The sequence below is a fragment of the Pristiophorus japonicus genome, chromosome 20, assembly GCF_044704955.1.
Source record: "Pristiophorus japonicus isolate sPriJap1 chromosome 20, sPriJap1.hap1, whole genome shotgun sequence".
Lineage (NCBI taxonomy): Eukaryota > Metazoa > Chordata > Chondrichthyes > Pristiophoridae > Pristiophorus > Pristiophorus japonicus.
Genome location: NC_091996.1, coordinates 81277421 through 81296196, shown reverse-complemented (window position 1 = coordinate 81296196; position 18776 = coordinate 81277421). Strand labels below are relative to the sequence as shown.

At 44.4% G+C, this 18776-nt stretch overlaps 1 protein-coding gene and 1 non-coding gene across 2 annotated transcripts in view; both read left to right on the top strand.

The window, feature by feature from the left end:
• LOC139232978 (probable G-protein coupled receptor 139) overlaps nucleotides 1-15420 on the top strand; it is a 47556-nt gene extending 32136 nt beyond the window's left edge. Inside the window, exons 2-3 of the mRNA XM_070863476.1 lie at nucleotides 10516-10671; nucleotides 13985-15420. Of these exons, the coding sequence (XP_070719577.1) occupies nucleotides 10575-10671; nucleotides 13985-14877 (990 nt within the window). The 5' untranslated portion in view covers nucleotides 10516-10574 and the 3' untranslated portion in view covers nucleotides 14878-15420. The remainder of the gene's footprint in view (nucleotides 1-10515; nucleotides 10672-13984) is intronic.
• Nucleotides 15421-18032: 2612 nt separating this feature from the next.
• trnak-cuu (transfer RNA lysine (anticodon CUU)) lies at nucleotides 18033-18105 on the top strand. Its single transcript has one exon. It is a non-coding gene; the product is annotated as a tRNA-Lys (tRNA).
• The last annotated feature ends 671 nt before the right edge of the window (nucleotides 18106-18776 follow it).

Genomic DNA, 18776 nt, shown 5'->3' with positions numbered 1-18776 from the left:
CTCTGCTTCCTCTCCACAGACGCTGCCTGACCTGCTGAGTTTCCAGCATTTTCTGATTTTATTCCAGATTCCAGCATCCGCAGTATTTTGCTTTTGTATCAGCAAAGTGATGGATGGTGTCGTCGACAGTGCTATCGAGTGACACTTACTCACCAATAACCTGCTCGCCGATGCCCAGTTTGAATTCCACCAGGACCTCTCGGCTTCAGACCTCATTACATCCTTGGTCCAAACATGGACGAATGTGCTGAACTCCAGAGGTGAGGTGAGAGTGACTGCCCATGACAACAAGGCAGCATTTGACGAGTGTTGCATCAAGGAGCCCTCGTAAAACTGAAGTTAATGGAAATCAGGGGAAAAATCTCCACTGGCTGAAGTCATACCTAACACAAAGGAAGATGGTTGTGGTGGTTGTAGGTCAATCATCCCAGTCCCCGGACATCGCTGCAGGAGTTCCTTAGGGCAATGTGCAAGGCCCAACCATCATCAGCTATTTCATCAATGACCTTTCCTCCATCATAAGGTCAGAAGTGGAGATGTTTGCTGATGACTGCACAGTGCTCAGTTCCATTCGCAACTCTTCAGATAATGAAGCAGTCCGTGCCCACATACAGCAAGACCTGGACCACATTCAGACTTGGGCTGATAAGTGGTGAGTAACATTCACGCCACACAATGGCAGGCATTTACTATCTTTATTTTTATGAATATCGCTGCAGCCACATCGTGCACACAGGCCCGGCGAGGCCTTGCAAAAGCGAAAACCAGCTTTTCCAATCTGTCAAGATTTCTCTTCACAGATCCTCTGCATCCCCGGGAGAAGGACATTTGCATTGGAGGGATTGGGCTATTTGCCCAACTCTTGCCCAGCTAATGTCCTTCAAACTTTTACGCCTGGTGAAAGCAGGCACATGGCCTACTCTTACCACTGTAAGAGTTTTAAAACTTATAAAATTTCAATTAAATGCACATTTTTATTGCAAAATCTCTGCCCATTAATGCAAGTTTATTTTTAACACTATTAAAACATTAAAAAATTACCAAAACATATATATTTTTTCTAAAACATTCAGTTACATTTAATTTGAAATAATTAAAAATATGTGAGGTGTTTTATTTATTATGTTGTGTTTGGGTGATTTCGGGGTTTTCTCATTGAGAGTAATGGGAACTTGAACAAACAGAGATCTCATTATTATCAAGGAGAATACTACATAATGATTGGTGGTCCAGACCCACGTGACTCCAGCTTGGATTTACCTACCTCGAAGGCAGGTGGCCACGTGTAGCGCAGCGAATTGAGGCCTCCGAGCGCATTACTACATTCCTCCGGGCCAACAGGTAGATTCGGAGATTTTTTTTAGGTCGGAGGCGATCGTACGAAGGAAGCTTTTGACCTGAATTAGAGGACCAATGAATGACTTTAAGACGACTTGGATAGGCTGGTGGATATGGGCAGACACATGGCAGATGGAATTCATCATAGTATTGATGGATTGCGGATCAACAATACAAGCTAAATTTGACCACTTTATCGGGGGTGCAAGAACAGAGAGACTTGGGCTGTTTGTGCGCTCATCTTTGAAGATGGTGAGACAGGTTAAAATGCATTTGGGATTGTCGAGGAATAGAGTACAAAAGAATGAAACTTATGCTAAACATTTATAAAGCTGTGGTTCGATCCCAGCTGGAGAATTGTGTCCAATTATGAGCACTGCACTTTAGGAAGGGTGCAAAGGCTTAGGAGAGGGGACAGAAGAGATTAGACAGAATGGTGCCAGGAATGAGTCATTACAGTTACGTGGATAGGCTGGAGAAGCTGGGGTTCTAATCCTCGCTGCAAGAAGGCTACGAGGAGATTTGATAAAGGAGTTTAAAATTAAATTATGATGTGTTTACATTAGTAAATAAAGAGAAAAAGTTTCCATTGGATGAAGTGTCGATAACCAGAGGGCACGGATTTAAGGCATTTGGCAGAAGAACTAGAGGCGATATGAGTAAAACTATTTTCTGCATCACGTTTTTATGATTTGGAATGCCTGACTGGGTGCTTAATACAGATTCAAGAGTAGCCTTCCAAAAGTTAGTAGAATATATACTTGAATGAGAAACAATGCCGGGATGGGGGAAAGAATGGGGTCTGAGGCTGAGCACATTGATCTTTGGAAGAGCCAGCACAGACTTGATGGGACTCATGGCCTCCTTCCATTCTGTAATATTCTATCTCGCTATTTCCTGTGGTAAGATCCCACGAGATAGGCAAACGACAAATATTAGTGCAAGTAGAATCAGGGGACAATGATCTGAATGGATAGAAAATTCACTAAACATAATAACGCTGATAAAAGGGGATAATGGTATTTAATCAGTTTGGGGAAGCTTGAAAGCTGTGTTGTGCGAGGATCATTGCCGGGAATGTACAGTAATGATTTGAACTTTGTAACATGTAACCCAATATCAGCATTTACAGATGGTACACAGCCGGGGTTATAGGTAACACCGAGGGAGAATACACCACAATACAAGAATACATCAGGAAACATGCCGAATGGGCAGGAAAGTGGCAAATGAACTTTAAGATAGGCAGGATAAATCTACTTTTGGAAAGGCAAGGATTAATTACTGACAGTCAGCACGGATTTGTGAAGGGAAGATCGCGATTGTCTAACCTGACTGAAGTTTTTGAGGAGGTAACCAAGAGGGTCGATGAGGGTAGTACATTTGATGTAGTATATATGGACTATAGCAAGGCTTTTGATAAGGTCCCACATGGTAGGCTATTCATGAAGGTTAAAGCCCATGGGATACAGCGCAAAGAGGCAAGTTAGATCAAATTTGGCTTGGAGATAGGAAGCAAAGGGTAATAGTTGATGGATGTTTTTGTGACTGGAAGGATGTTTCCAGTGGGATTCCGTAGGGCTCAGTACTGGGTCCCTTGCTTTTTGTGGAACATATCTATGATTTAGATTCGAATATAGGGATTATGATTAAGAAGTTTTCAGACGACACTAATCTTGGCTGTGTGGTTGATAATGAAAAGGAAAGTCATAGGCTGCAGGAGGATATCAATCTACTGGTCTGGTGGGCAGAGCAGTGGCAAATGGAATTTAATTCCGAGAAGTTTGAGGTAATGCACTTTGCGAGGGCTAATAAGGAAAGAGTATACACATTAAGCGGTAGGGATCTTGGATCACTTGTCCACAGATCACTGAAAGTAGCAGGCCAGGTGGATAAGTTGGTTTAGAAGACAAACGGAATGCCTGCCTTTATTGGCCGAGGCATAGAATACAAGAGCAGGGAGGTTATGCTTCAATTGTATAATAATCAGTTTTGACCACAGCTGGAGAACTGCGTGCAGTTCTGGTCACGTTATTAAAGGAAGGGCGTGATTGCACTAGAGAGGGTGCAGAGGAGATTTACTAAGATGCTGCCTGGAATGGGGAATCTTAGCTACGAGGACATATTGGATAGGCTGGGTTTGTTCTCATTGGAACAGATGAGCTTGAGAGGAGACCTCTTGAGGTGTACAAAATATTGAGGGGCCTGGACATAGTGGATAGCAAGGGTCTAGTTCCATTGGTGGAGGGGTCTATTATGAGGGGGTATAGTTTTAAGCTGGTTGGTGGAAGGTTCAGAGGGGATTTGAGGTGGGGAGGGGTGGGGCTTCTACATGCAGAGGATTGTGGGAATCTGGAGCTCACTATGGAAGAGTGGTGGATGCAGAAAAACTCACCACATTTAAAAGGTGCTTGGGTGTGCACTTAAAGTGCCGTAACCTGCAGGGTTACGGACCTCGAGCTGGTAATTGGGATTAGACTGGATGACCTTTTGTTGGATGGTGCAGATATAATGGTAAATACTGCAGGAATTGAATACGGCCAGGATGATCTGCTGGACTAGTTTCGATTGCCTGGATGGGTCAGAGAGGAATTTGGTCAGAATTTCTTTTCCCCAATTGTCCTGGGTTTTTACCTGGTTTTGCCTCTCCCAGGAAAACACATGGCTCCGGTTGGGGTGGTGTGTAGAGTGTTTCACTATAAGAGGTGTTGCAGTAGTGTGGGTGGACTGGTTGGGCTGGGTGCTCTTTGCCTTTCCGTCATTGTTCACAGGTTTATATGTAACCTTTAGGGCTGCTGACCGAGGGCCATGTGGCTCTTTGTCAGCCGGCGCGGACACGATGGACCGAAATGGCCTCCTTCTGCGCTGTAAATTTCTATGTTTCGATGTTTCTATAAATGTGAGGCGATGCAATTTGTCAGGAATAATAGAAACACCGCCCATTCTTTAGAAATTAAGAAAGTGAAGGTGCAGAGCAACGGGATCAAAGGCCACAATTTAACTAATCATTAAAAGCAGCATCCCAGGTTAGGAAAGCAAGTAAAATGCTCACAACGCCCTGGGATTTATTTCCGTGAGTATAGATTTAAAATTAGTGAAGCTATCTTCAAATTATATACGACCTTGCACCGCCCACACTTATAATACTCTGCATCGTTCTGATCCCCAACCTATAAAAGACAGAAAAGCACTTGTAAAAGAGCAAATAAGGATTGATCCCGAACTGAGAGATTGGAACATTCGGCAAAGATTCAACACTGTCCCTTTTCCGTTAGAAATGAGGAGGCTTAGATGTGACCTGATAGAGGTCTCAAACATTCTGAATGGATTCGACAGGGTAGATGCGGAGAGAACATTTCCACGAGTGGGAGAATCCAATTCGAAGCACCATCAATACAAGATGGTCACTCATAAATCCAATGGGGAAATGAGGTAAAATGTCTGTACTCAGCGAGTGATTAGACATTGGTTCTCGCGACCACAGGGAGCAGGATAGATTTGTGTGGATGTTTCTAACATCAGCACAAAATTCTGTGTGTTCGATGTCATTCTAGTTAATAAACAGGAGAGCGATCGGAAAGAAACTTGTGATATTTGGGTCGCTGATCCCAAGAAATCATCCTTCGCAGGAATGTTACAGAAATATATGAGTGATGGATGCAATTCGTTCATGCCTTACATTACAGTGAGCACTTTAAGCCATTTAATATGGCAAGGTATAAAAACGTAGACTTTATAATTGAGTCTGTACATCCGTGGTGTTTTGTTCTGAGGTAGAAAGTAACTGATCTGAAACATGGTGTTCTTACACCACTACAAGTGAATGTGACATGATTTCCAGTTGTGTTCCTCATTCTTTTATCTTTGGAGAACCTTCTTCTCGGCTGGTTCCACCCGAGAGGCAAGGTTCCCACCCCACCGTACACAATGGAAGGTACCGCACTGATGGATCTGAGTGAACTCGGCCCCACAGGTGAATTAGTGCTGGTTAGTGCAACGGAGGTAGTACTCAGCTCAATAAGTGATTCAGTGCCAGTCAGTAAGATGGAGGAGGTAGTGGGATTGATAAGGCTCAACAGGAGAATCTGTGCTCTTCAGCATGATGGTATGTGGTGGGGTAGTGGGATCGCTAGGACTAGGCTCAGTAAGTGAATCAGGGCTCGTGAGTTAGATGGAAGGGCTAAGAGAGAGGAAGGCATAGGTGAACCAGTGCTGGTCAGTGCTAAGTGGGTGTACAGTGAAATGGGTGGTAATAGGGTCTAAAGTGGAATCAATTCAGGTTAGTGAGATGGATGAGTCGTAGAACGGGTAGTACGGCACTCAATAGTTGACTCAGTGCTGGTCAGTGTGATGGTGATAGTGAAATGGGTCGTACCAGATCAATAGCTGAGTCAGTGCTGGTCAGTGCGATGGTGATACTGGTGAAATGGATCAATAGATCAGTCAGTGCTTGTCAATATGACAGGGAGGGGGAGGAAAGGGGATGGGAGAGTACTAGGGTCGAAGATGAATTAATGCTGGTTACTGAGATGGAGGACAAGTGGAAGGTGCGGTACTAGGCTCAATAGTTCCATCAGTGTCTGTCAGTAAGGTGGTGATTTACGTAGAATGCACTTTACTAGAGTCCATCGGTGAATCAATACTGACTGGAGAAATGCAGGGGTAGATGGAACGGGTATTACTAGGCTCAATAGGTGATTTGCTGCCGCTCATTGAGACAAAGACAGGATAAGGGAAGTCGCGTTGGGCGAGTCACTGCTCGTCAGCACATTGAAGGTAGATCTGAGTGATGTGTATGATACCCGCAATAACTCACCATTCTCAGTAAAGGGGTCAAGCTGTGGTCATATACTTGGTTAAATTACTGATTTACCACAGGCCAAAGTAGATAAACAATGAGCAGAGACGGAAAGGCGAGGGGAGGTCGTTCAGGATAAGGAGCAGGTAAAGCCGGGTGTAATCATTCAGAGGACAGAGAGGGTGGCAGGGTTCTGAATCTGCAGCTGCATAATATCACCAGCTATCTGGTTTTTGCCTCTCCCAGGAGGTCACATGGCTCTGGTTGGCGTGGAGTGTAGAATGTTTCAGTGTAAGGGATGTCGCAGTTGTGTGGGGCGGACTGGTTGGGCTCGGTGCTCTTTACATTTCCGCCATTGTTCATTGTTCATAGGTTTATATGTAACCTTCAGGAATGCTGACCGAGGGCCGTGCGGCTCTTTGTCGGCCGGCGCGGACACGATGGGCTGAAAAGGCCTCCTTTGGCGCTGTAAGTTTCTATGTTTCGATGTTTCTATAAATGTTAGGCGATGCAATTTGGCAGGAAGAATAGAAACACCGCCCATTCTTTAGAAAATAAGAAAGTGAAAGCATAGAGCAACGGGATTAAAGGCCACAATTTAACTAATCATTAAAAGCAGTATCGCAGGTTAGGAAAGCAAGTAAAATGCTCTCAATGCCCTGGGATTTATTTCCGTGAGTATAGATTTAAAATTAGTGAAGCTATCTTCAAATTATATACGACCTTGCACTGCCCACACTTATAATACTCTGCATCGTTCTGATCCCAACCTATAAAAGACAGAGAGACACTTGTAAAAGAGCAAATAAGGATTGTTCCCAAACTGAGAGATTAGAACTTTCGGCATCAATTCAACATTGTCCCTTTTCCGTTAGAAATGAGGAGGCTTAGATGTGACCTGATAGAAGTCTCAAACATTCTGAATGGATTCGACAGGGTAGATGCGGAGAGAAGATTTCCACGTGTGGGAGAATACAATTCTGGCACCATCAATACAAGATGGTCACTCATAAATCCAGTGGGGAAATGAGGAGAAATGTCTGTACTCAGCGAGTGATTAGACATTGGTACTCGCGACCACAGGGAGTAGGATAGATTCGTGTGGAATCTTATAACATCAGCACAGAATTCTGTGTGTTCGATGTCATTCAATGTAATAAACAGGAGAGTGATCGGAAAGAAACTTGTGATATTTGGGTCGTTGATCCCAAGAATCATCCTTCGTAGGAATGTTACCGAAATATATGAGAGATGGATGCAATTCGTTCATGCCTTACATTACAGTGAGCATTTTAAGCCATTTAATATGGCTGGGTATAAAAACGTAGACTTTTATAATTGAGTCTGTTCATCCGTGGTGTTTTGTTCTGAGGTAGAAAGTAACTGATCTGAAACATGGTGTTCTTACACCACTACAAGTGAACATGACATGATTTCCAGTTGTGTTCCTCATTCTTTTATCTTTGGAGAACCTTCTTCTCGGCTGGTTCCACCCGAGAGGCAAGGTTCCCACCCCACCGTACACAATGGAAGGTACCGCACTGATGGATCTGAGGGAACTCGGCCCCACAGGTGAATTAGTGCTGGTTAGTGCAACGGAGGTAGTACTCAGCTCAATAAGTGATTCAGTGCCAGTCAGTAAGATGGAGGAGGTAGTGGGATTGATAAGGCTCAACAGGAGAATCTGTGCTCTTCAGCATGATGGTATGTGGTGGGGTAGTGGGATCGCTCGGACTGGGCTCAGTAAGTGAATCAGGGCTCGTGAGTAAGATGGAAAGGCTAATGAGAGAGTAAGGCATAGGTGAACCAGTGCTGGTCTGTGCTAAGTGGGTGTAATAGGGTGAAATGGGCGGTAATAGGGTCTATAGTGGAATCAATTCAGCTTAGTGAGATGGATGAACGGGTAGTACTGCACTCAATAGTTGACTCAGTGCTGGTCAGTGTGATGGTGATAGTGAAATGGGTCGTACCAGATCAATAGCTGAGTCAGTGCTGGTCAGTGCGATGGTGATACTGGTGAAATGGATCGTACCAGATCAATAAGTGAGTCAGTGCTGGTCAGCGAGTGGATGATAGTGAAATGTGTCGTACCAGATCAACAGGTGAGTCAGTGCTGGTCAGTGCGATGGTGATACGGGTGAAATGGATCAATAGGTGAGTCAGTGCTTGCTGATATGATGGGAAGGGGGAGGAAAGGGGATGGGAGAGTACTAGGGTCGATAGATGAATTAGTGCTGGTTACTGAGATGGAGGGCAAGTGGAAGGTGCAGTACTAGGCTCACTAGTTACATCAGTGTCTGTCAGTAAGGTGGTGATTTAAGTAGAATGCGTTTTACTCGAGTCCATAGGTGAACAATGCTGACTGGCAAAATGCAGGGGTAGATGGAACGGGTATTACTAGGCTCAATAGGTGATTTGCTGCCGCTCATTCAGACAAAGACAGGGTAAAGGAAATAGCGTTTATCGAGTCACTGCTCGTCAGCATATTGAAGGTATATCTGAGTGATGTGCACTTTACCCACAAATAATTCACCCTACTCAGTGAAGGGGTCAAACTGTGGTCATATCTTTGGTTAAATTACTGATTTACCACAGGCCAAAGTAGATAAAAAACAAGCAGAGACGGAAAGGCGAAGGTAGGTCGTTCAGGATAAGGAGCCGGTAAAGCCGGGTGTAATCAGTCAGAGGACGGAGAGTGTGGCCGTTCAGGATAAGGAGCAGGTAAAGCAGAGTGTAATCAGTCAGAGGACGCAGAGTGTGGCCGTTCAGGATAAGGAGCAGGTAAAGCAGGGTGTAATCAGTCAGAGGACGGAGAGTGTGGCCATTCAGGATAAGGAGCAGGTAAAGCAGGGTGTAATCAGTCAGAGGACGGAGAGTGTGGCCGTTCAGGATAAGGAGCAGGTAAAGCAGGGTGTAATCAGTCAGAGGACGGAGAGTGTGGCCATTCAGGATAAGGAGCAGGTAAAGCAGGGTGTAATCAGTCAGAGGACGGAGAGAGTGGCAGGGTTCTGAATCTGCAGCTGCAAAATATCCCCAGCTATCTGGTTTTTGCCTCTCCCAGCAGATCACATGGCTCTGGTTGGGGTGGAATGTGGAATGTTTCAGTATAAGGGGTGTCGCAGTTGTGTGGGTCAGACTGGTTGGGCTGGGTACTCATCACCTTTCCACCATTGTTCATTGTTCATAGGTTTATATGTAACCTTTAGGGCTGCTGACCGAGGGCCATGCAGCTCTTTGTCGGCCGGCGCGGACACGATGGACCGAAATGGCCTCCTTCTGCGCTGTAAATTTCTATGTTTCTATGTCAGTAATTCACCGATGGTGAGTCACGCTTATGGTGCTGATGTCCGTCCAAATTTATAAAACCCTAACATTTCGCGGAGCACTTGTGGTGTACAAGTACTTGATGTGCTGTTCTTAAATCTCTCTCCATGTTGAAAAGTAATATTAACTTTTCGTTTTAATTTGTAGAAGGATCACCAACACACGATCTCCATGAGTCTGTACTTAATTGTGACCAGCAATTGTTACAATATTGTCTACACCACATCACTGACTCATTTATTTCATCAGTTATTTATTTATTTATTTAATTATTTCATTTGTTTTTTCTTTGTTACTGCATAATATAAGCGGGGAGTGAAGAGTTATGGGGAGCGGGCAGGGAAGTGGAGCTGAGCCCATGATCAGATCAGTCATGATCTTATTGAATGGTCAAGCAGGCTCGAGGGGCCACATAACCTATTCCTGCTCCGATTCTTATGTTCTTATTCTCTTATACACATTCTGGCCGGTGTCATCAATCGGAATTGATGTTTCCGGTGGTTGATTTATTTTATTAAACAGGGAAACAGAGCAAATGATAAGCCGATGTTTTCTAAATTCTTAATACAATCACAACATATGGCGGATGCTAGAAGTCTGAAATAAAGAAAACATAATGGTGGAACAGTCAGCAGGTCAGGGAGCATCTGTTGAACTTGCACAGCAGGATACAGGGAATACGATGTTATTTCAGTTCATAAGATTCCTTTGTTTAGTTGTATTCCTTACATTGTTTATCAGATGTGCCTCTCTAAAAGGGGACACCTTATTAGAGTTGTTCTTTGATGGCACTGGGATAACCCAATCTCTCCTTGGAGTTTGATTAAGAAAATGCACCTATGAAAATTCTTGTTAGGGTGTGAGATTGGTCTTTAGGGCTTTGGCTGATTGGAATTTCCGCATTTCTTGTTAAGAGTCTTATTGTGAAAGTTGTTGATGTCATCTGTTTGTTCACTGGTTGTAATTAAGCCCAGGCAGCAGGAGACACGGTTTACTGACCAAATGAATTTTCTCTGCTATAAATAAGTGAAAACCTCTGAATGTCTTAATCGTAGAACTGCTCCGAGCATCAACATCAACCTTCGAACAATCGATTCTTACCAAAAGGGAAATAATGTCTCTTGGTTACCTGATCAAACTCAAGATTCTCTGGGCGCTTAATGATGTACAAAAAATTTACTACCTCATCATGGCTGCTGTCGGTGTCCCACGTAAGTAACTACCTGGGGATGATATTTTAGGAACTGGAGTTGAACAGTGTGATGTGAATTCCTATTCGCTGGTACCAGCTCAATGATTAGTGTGTCTTTAATGGTCATTAATAGCTCCATGTCAGGTAATATTATTAAGTTCCCAGTATTGATTCACAGCACAAAACAAGCCATGTCGTTCGATCATTCTCTTCATTAAAAGTGTGCACTTTGCTGTCAATGCTGAGTCTGAGTGTCAGATGAGAAAATATTTTGTGACCTCACAAGATCGTTAATTTCTGCAGAATATAGCAAATTATTTAATTGCATAAATCACTCTTAAAAAAATAAATGAAAATGAGTAATGATCCAATCTGGTTCAGCTGACTCACTTTCTATTGTTTTCGGTGGAACATTAATGTCACTGGTTCATAATCGGGGTGTTAGAATTCTTAGTTTGAGTTACTTTTTATTATTATTTCGCTGAATTAATTGCTTTATGGCAAATAATTAATTTTAACGTGATGGTGAATATCCAATTGCCGAGCTGGGAGTCTAGCATGTCTGTAACTTTAGTCAACCAATTATTGACCATTCGGAATCTAGATTGAATTTCTCTTATGGGAGGAAAAATTGAGTGCATTTTCCCATCACGTTCATGCCCACGGCGGCGCTAACATTCAGTCTCATTGCAAGCGCTGGTTGTGAAGGCTTGATTTCTACGGTTGTGCAGAAGTCTCAAATGCCTTCACCAAGTGACCATAGTCCATCACAGATCAAAGAGTTGCTCTGGTTAGCCAACTGCCCCATTCAGAGCGCACCATCGATTCTCCCATTCCCATCACTGCCAGGCCTCTTGTTTCACCTCCGCACTTCGGGACATTAGGAAAAGTTGTATCCCTCCAAAAACAAAATCACACACGCTGTAATTCAAACCTCGAAACGTTCCAGCTTCTCCTTCTACCACTGGCACACACGTAAATCATTTAAAACTGCTTTTGGAATGCTGGCCTTTATCGCAAGAGAGTGGGAATACAAAGGGATCGATGTGAGGTTGCAGCGCTATAGAGTTCTGCTGAGACCCCATCTGGATGCTGCATTCAGTTCTAGGCACCGCACCTTAGGAAATAATTGATTGGTCTTCAACAGGGTGCAGCACATAGTCACGAGAATGGCACTGGCATTGAACGCTTTAAATTGGAGGGAAGCTTTCAGTGATGGAGGTTGTATTTTACTGAATATAAAAGATTAAGGGGTTATCTAATTGAGGAGTTTAAGATGATTAAAGTATTTGATAGGTTAGGTAGAGAGTAACCATTTCCTCTGGTGGAAGAGTCCAGGAAAAAGCGGACACAGCATTACATTTTCAGCGAGACCGTTCGGGGATCATTTCAGTAAGTATTTTTAACACAACAGGTAGTGGAAGTAGAATGATAGACATATAGAATAGTAAAGTGCAGTAGGAGTCCATTCGGCCCATCCAGCCTGAGCCGGCCCTGTTGAAGGTAGTTCTGCACCACCTCTCTTCGCCCATGTCCCTGTAACTTTTAATCCTTCAAGTATTGATCCAATTCCCTTTTACAAGCTACTATTGAATCTGTATCTTCCACCCTATCAGGCAGTGCATTCCAAATCCTAGCCACACGTTCCATAGACAAGGTTTTCATCATGTCGCCTCTGGCTTTTTCACCAATCAACTTTAATCTGTGCCCTTTGATTATCAAACCACCAGCCATTGGAAAGAGTTATGTTTAATTAATTTACCTAAACTCTTCATGATTTTAACCACCTCGATCAAAGCCTTCTCTGTTCTAAGGAGATCAACCCCAGCGCCTCCAGTCTATCCATGGAACAGTTATCCTCCATGTCTGGAACCATTCAAGTAACCCTCTTCTGTAGCCTATTCAAAGCCTTCACATTTTTTCTCATAGAAGGTGTCCAGACATGGACACTATATTCTAGCTGTGGCTGAACTATTCTTGTAAATATGTTTCGTATAAAGTTTTCGCCGTTGCATTATATGCCTCTAATGATAAAACCCAGACTTACATATACTTTATTAACCTGTTTTGTTACTTTCTTTTGCCACTTTCAATGATTTCTGGAAGAACACCCCCCAGACTCTCTGTTCTTTCACCCCCTTTTCAATTGTACCATTTAGCTCGCATTGTCTCTTTTCATTCTACCAACCAAACTGTATCACTTCACACATTCCTGCACTGATTTCATCCGCCATATGTCTGCCGATTCCACCCACTTGTCTCTGTCCTATTGAAGTCGATTAATATCTTCCCAATTATTTACTACTCTTCGAAATTGCGTGTAATGTGCACATTTCAAAATGTTGCCCGCTGCCCACAAGTCCAACTCATTAATGTATATCAAAAACACAGTGGTCCGAGAACTGAACCTTGGGAACCCCCACGGTATACCACACTCCAGTTCGAGAAACAGCCATTCACCATAACTCTCTGTTTTCTATCCCTTAACCAATTGTGTATCCATGCTAATACTGCCTCCTTTAGGCCATGGTTGTTAATTTTACTAACAAGCCATTTATGTGTTTTGAATGTCCACATCAACAACATCAACTGCACTGGCCTCAAAAAAGCTGTTTTGTAATGTTATCTCAAAACTCAATCAGTACAGTCAAACACCTGACGCTTCTTTCTTTATTATCCAGGGTTCTAAACGCTTCTCAAAACTTCCCCACTACTGACGTTAAACTGATGAGCCTGTAATTGCCAGGCTTGTCCTGCTCCCCTTTTTCGAACAAGGATACAGCATTTTCAATCCAACAGTCCTCTGCCACCACCCTTGTAGCTAAGGAGAATTGGAGACTGTCGCCAGTACCTGTGTAATTTATACACTTGCTTTCCTCAGCAAACGAGGCTTCATCCCATCTACACCGGGTGAATTTTCCACTTTATGTACATTCAGTCTTTCTCGTACCTCCAATTGATCTATTTAAAAAAATCTCATACAGTGTGCCGATAACCTTCTTGTTTACCATAGTTTTGGCAAAGTCATCTAACTTGGTATAAACCGGTGGAAATCTGGAACTATCTCCCACAAAAAGCTTCATTAGCCGATTCATTACTGCTTACTCTGATTACAAACTTATATCCAGGATGCCCTGTCACTGGTAAAATAATTAGAATCCATCACTGGATGCAAAGGCACGCTGCTCATTTCTTGGCGAATTTCAAATGATTGCGAAGGGACTTTAGACAGATCCTCTGCAAGCTAATCTATTACTTCATTGGAAACGCATCAAATTTCTGTTATTACTCACTGTTTGTGAATAATTTCCCCATTTTCCTCTTGCTCACAGTTAACGTGGTGACGATTGCGATCCTGTCTCGGGGAAAGTGTGGTCTCTCCAAATGTGTCACTCGCTACCTGGTGGCCATGGCAGCGGCGGATCTACTGGTCGTGATCATCGATCTGATACTGAGGCAGATTCCTATTGTTTATCGGGATCAATTTCTTTTTCTGTTGAATGTTAGAATATGTAATATCCACGCTATCCTGCTTTATGCAGCCACAGATTGTTCTGTCTGGTTCACGGTCACGTTCACCTTCGATCGATTTGTGGCCATTTGTTGCCAGAAGCTGAAATTGAAATATTGCACGGAGCAAACAGCGGCTGTGGTTCTAGGAACAGTGACAGTGCTGAGCTGTCTGAGGAACATTTTCTGGTATTTTCTGTATACAAGTAAATATTGGCTGTCCAACAGTCCATGGTTTTGCCGCGTGTTATCAAGTGTATCTCGTTCGGTCTGGACTATCGTTGAATTAATGCATTACATTTTAACACCTTTTATTCCATTTATTTTGATTCTACTGTTCAATGCTTTAACGGTCAGACACATTTTAGTGTCTAGCACAGCCCGCAGTAGACTCCGGGGTCGGAGCAGTGGCGAGAGCCCCAGTGACCCAGAGATGGAGAACCGAAGGAAATCGATGATTGTACTGTTTGTTATCTCGGGGAATTTCATACTGTTATGGGTGGTGTTCATGGTCTGTTCTATATTGAGACGATTGGATTACTTGGGATACTCTGTTTCTCTGCCCATGTTTGTACCGGAAATCAGCTTCATGCTCCAGATCCTGAGTTGCTGCACGAACACTTTTATTTACGCAGTGACCCAGAGGAAATTCAGAGAGGAGTTGAGGAATGGAGTGAAGTATCCCCTTACAATGGTGGTAAAGTTAATTCGATGAGAACACCTCACGCTTTCTAGTACTATTATGTATACCAAAAGTGCAGAGGAGATCTAAAACAGGGAATCAAAGCAGCAAATAAAGTATCTACGTTTAGATTAGCAGCTAACTGAAGAGGGAACCAAAAGTCTCATTTAAACATAGAAATAAGAAGCGTGCATTCAAATGGATGGTGTGAGCAATTATGCAGCAAAAGAGAATCGCCTTGTGGAAGGAGAAGGCCGGGATGAGTTGCTAAATGTGTACTTTGCATCAGTCATCACCAGAGAAGGGGCGGCTTCCAACGCAGCAGTAAAGGAGGAGGCTGAGCGATATTTACAAGGATAAACATAGATAAAGAGGATGTTGAACATTCACCGGTCCGAATGGAGAGCAATCTACGTACCTGAAGGATGTAAGGGTTGAAATGGGGGAGACTCAGGCCGCAGTCCTCTAATCACTTTGGATAGGGAGGGGTTGGCAGAGGACTGGAAAATTGCAAATGTGCTGCATCTGGAACGTGACCTATCTAACGCAGCCTTGAATATATTCAGAGACTCAGCATCCACAGGCCTGTGGGGCAGAGAATTCCACAGATTCATAACCCTCTGAGTGAAGAAATTCTTCCTCATCTCTGTCTTAAATGGTCGACCCCTTAACCTGAGACTGTGCCCCCTGGTTCGAGACACTCCAGCCCGGGGGACACAACCTCTCAGCATCTACCCTGTCAATCCCCTTCAGAATATTGTGTGTTTCAATGAGATCACCTCTCATTCTTCTAAACTCCGGAGAGTATCAGCCCATTCTACACAATCTCTCAACTTAAGACAGTCCTCTCATCTCAAGAATCAATCTGGTGAACCTCTGTTCTACCTCCAAGCAGGCAAGTATATCCTTCCTTAAATAAGGAGACCAAAACTGTACGCAGTACTCCAGGTGTGGTCTCACCAGGGCCCTGTACAATTGTAGCAAGACTTCCTTACTCTTGTACTGTGGGCTATATATTAGGTACTATGGGCCGAGTGCCCTGTTTTTTTGCTGATTCGACGGTTGTATAAAAAGTTATTAAAATTTGACAGTTGCTCGGCAAACATATTTGTATTTCCTTCAGTGTGCTCCTTACTCTTCAAGGGCTAGATTTTCCCCAAGCAGTTTTGTCGGCGCACTGACCTCAAGCGCACCGACATTGCGCGCTGGAAACGGCACGGGGAAAAACTCGCCCCATCCTGGCCACTGTGTACAGTCCCCGGAGTCCTGGCGTGGTGTCGATGGTGAAGTGGGGGGCGGAGCCAAATGCCTGCGCCGAAAACACTGCCGGCACCTTCGCACATGGGCAGTAGGGAGAGAAAACTTGGCACTCTGCCATTTTTAAACAGTGTCAAACCCGATGAAAAGCACAGCAGCTTCTCAGCTTCTCCGGTCGCTCGGCGGGCTCTCCCCCCGTCCCTCCCCGATAAAACGCACAGCTCCAGCAGCTGCAACTTCTCCGGTCCACAAGCTCACACTTCTCCGGTGTGTCTTCCCTCCCCTATCCCAGGGATACAGGGACCGAGTGTAATGGAGCCAAGTTTGCTGATGATACAAAGATGGGTGGGAAAGCAAATTGTGACACAGCAAAGTAAATCTCAATTCCGGAAGAACAATATGGAAAAGTACAGTGACCCCGACGTGATATAAACACGCAGCCTTCTGATCTGGAGTCAGACACACTACCGTTACACCACGAGGTCTACAGAGCAGAGTGCCCATGTTTGTATACATGAAGGTTCCTGAAACACAGTTTCATTTACCCTGCATTGGTGCAATGAAAGGGCTTTAAAATCCCCGGCCACTCCCACCGTGGGTCAGACAGCATCAGAAGCAGTGCCCACCTGTCACTCACCCTCTCACGCCCGCTTTCATCACCTGCTGCCCGCGGACTGCAGCAAATCCAGTTCATCATCATCATCCTTGAAGCGAGGATGACTTGCTTCCTCGCCAAAAAAGGATGAGTTCACAGGTGTTTCAATGATGGACCTAATATTCCAGGTCCCGAACTGCATGTTGAAGGGTGGAAGATGCCTGTGCGTGGATTTTTTTAACGTGTGGTGGCCGTTGCACCCCAGCCATCACACGGGCTTGACAGAGCGAGGTCTTGGTCCAGTGGCAAGGGTTATCCAAGACGACTGGAGACCAGCTCTGCTGCACGGACCCAGTGCCCCCACATATCGCAGTGTGGGCTGGCCCGTGCTGCCCCTGGGCCCCTGGTCCTGAACTCACACCGCCCCTGGGCCCCGATCACATCCCTCCACAGTCTCTCGCTGCTCCTGCTGTACCTGCCCACGCTCCAATCACCGACCTGGACTTTGATGACATCACACTTCGCTGTCGTCGCCCTCCTGCACCAGCTCGCGCTGTACCTTGCCGTGGTACACCACCACGCTGCTCCCAGGCCGCCGCTCACCGCTCCTTTTATGGCCCCGACCTGCCGCTGGTGTTCTCACGCAGGTCGGGGCCTCCACGCTGCTCCCAGCAAATCCAGTTACACCCCGTGTCACCGCACAATTCTCAGCTGTGATTGTAAGCTGACTATATTTAAAGCTATCGCAGAGGCTGCAAGCAGTGTTCCCTGGTAGTCTAGTGGTTAGGATTTGGTGTTCTCACTGCCGTGGTCTGGGTTTGTTTCCCGGTCAGGGAAAGCATTTTTATAGAGCAAATTGACAAAAATAATTCAAGTCTGCGAAATAATGAATAATTGTTTCAATCATCATTAATCCACCCACATGTGTTGCACACTGAAGGAAATACAAATATGTTTGCCGAGCGACTGTCGAATTTTAATAACTTTTTATACAACTGTAGAATCAGCAGAAAAACAGGATATTCGGCCCATAGTACCTAATATATAGCCCACAGTACAAGAGTAAGGAAGTCTTGCTCCAATTGTACAGGGCCCTGGTGAGACCACACCTGGAGTACTGCGCACAGTTTTGGTCTACTTATCTGAGGAAGGATATATTTCCCTGGGAGGTGGTACAACAGAGGTTCACCAGATTGATTCCTGGGATGAGAGGACTGTCCTATGGTGAGAGATTGTGCAGAATATGCCGATACTCTCTGGAGTTTAGAAGAATAAGAGGTGATCTCATTGAAACAGACAATATTCTGAAGGCGATTGACAGGGTAAATGTTGAGAAGCCCAGCTAGCTCAGTTGGTAGAGCATGAGACTCTTAATCTCAGGGTCGTTGGTTCGAGCCCCACGTTGGGCGATTACTTTTCATCAAACTTTTATGTTGCTTTCGCGGGTCAATATTATTAATGAACCCATGATCTTCTTTTGCACAATGATAAAAATGCGAACTGAGGGAGAGTTGATAATTTAATCAAATAATGAAAGCAGCGCCTCAGACCGCTCGGCCGTCCTTACTGTTAGATGCTCCAGTTACAAGTTATTACTCTGGAAAGTTTCAGACCGGGCGCTTGTTCAGTGTTGCTGGAAGGCCCAGTGACCGGGATAACCTCTCTCCCGGGGTTTTCCTGAGCCTGTGCTTGGTGTACGGGGAGCTTTGGCCTGGGTCTGAGGTAGCTTGTATCCCAGGGATGGACAATAACCCTCTGAGCTCTGGAACTAGGGAAAAGCGAATAATTAATGAGTTGTTTGCGGGTTTCAAATGCAGCTTCGATCTGCTGGTGTAAACCGATAGTGTTGTTTCACAGAATGAATGAAATGCTGACAGGGACAGTCAAAACTTCAATAAGTGAAGTTTAATAATTCATTAAACTTTAATCCTTGATGAAGCTTTATCCCCGATCTGATTTTACACAATCTGTATTTGAGGAGACTGGTTTTAAATGTGCATTGCTCATGCAACAATGTATCCAAAACAGCTTTTATTTAATTTTATTGCAGACAAGTTTTTGTTTGAGAAATAATGTTTCT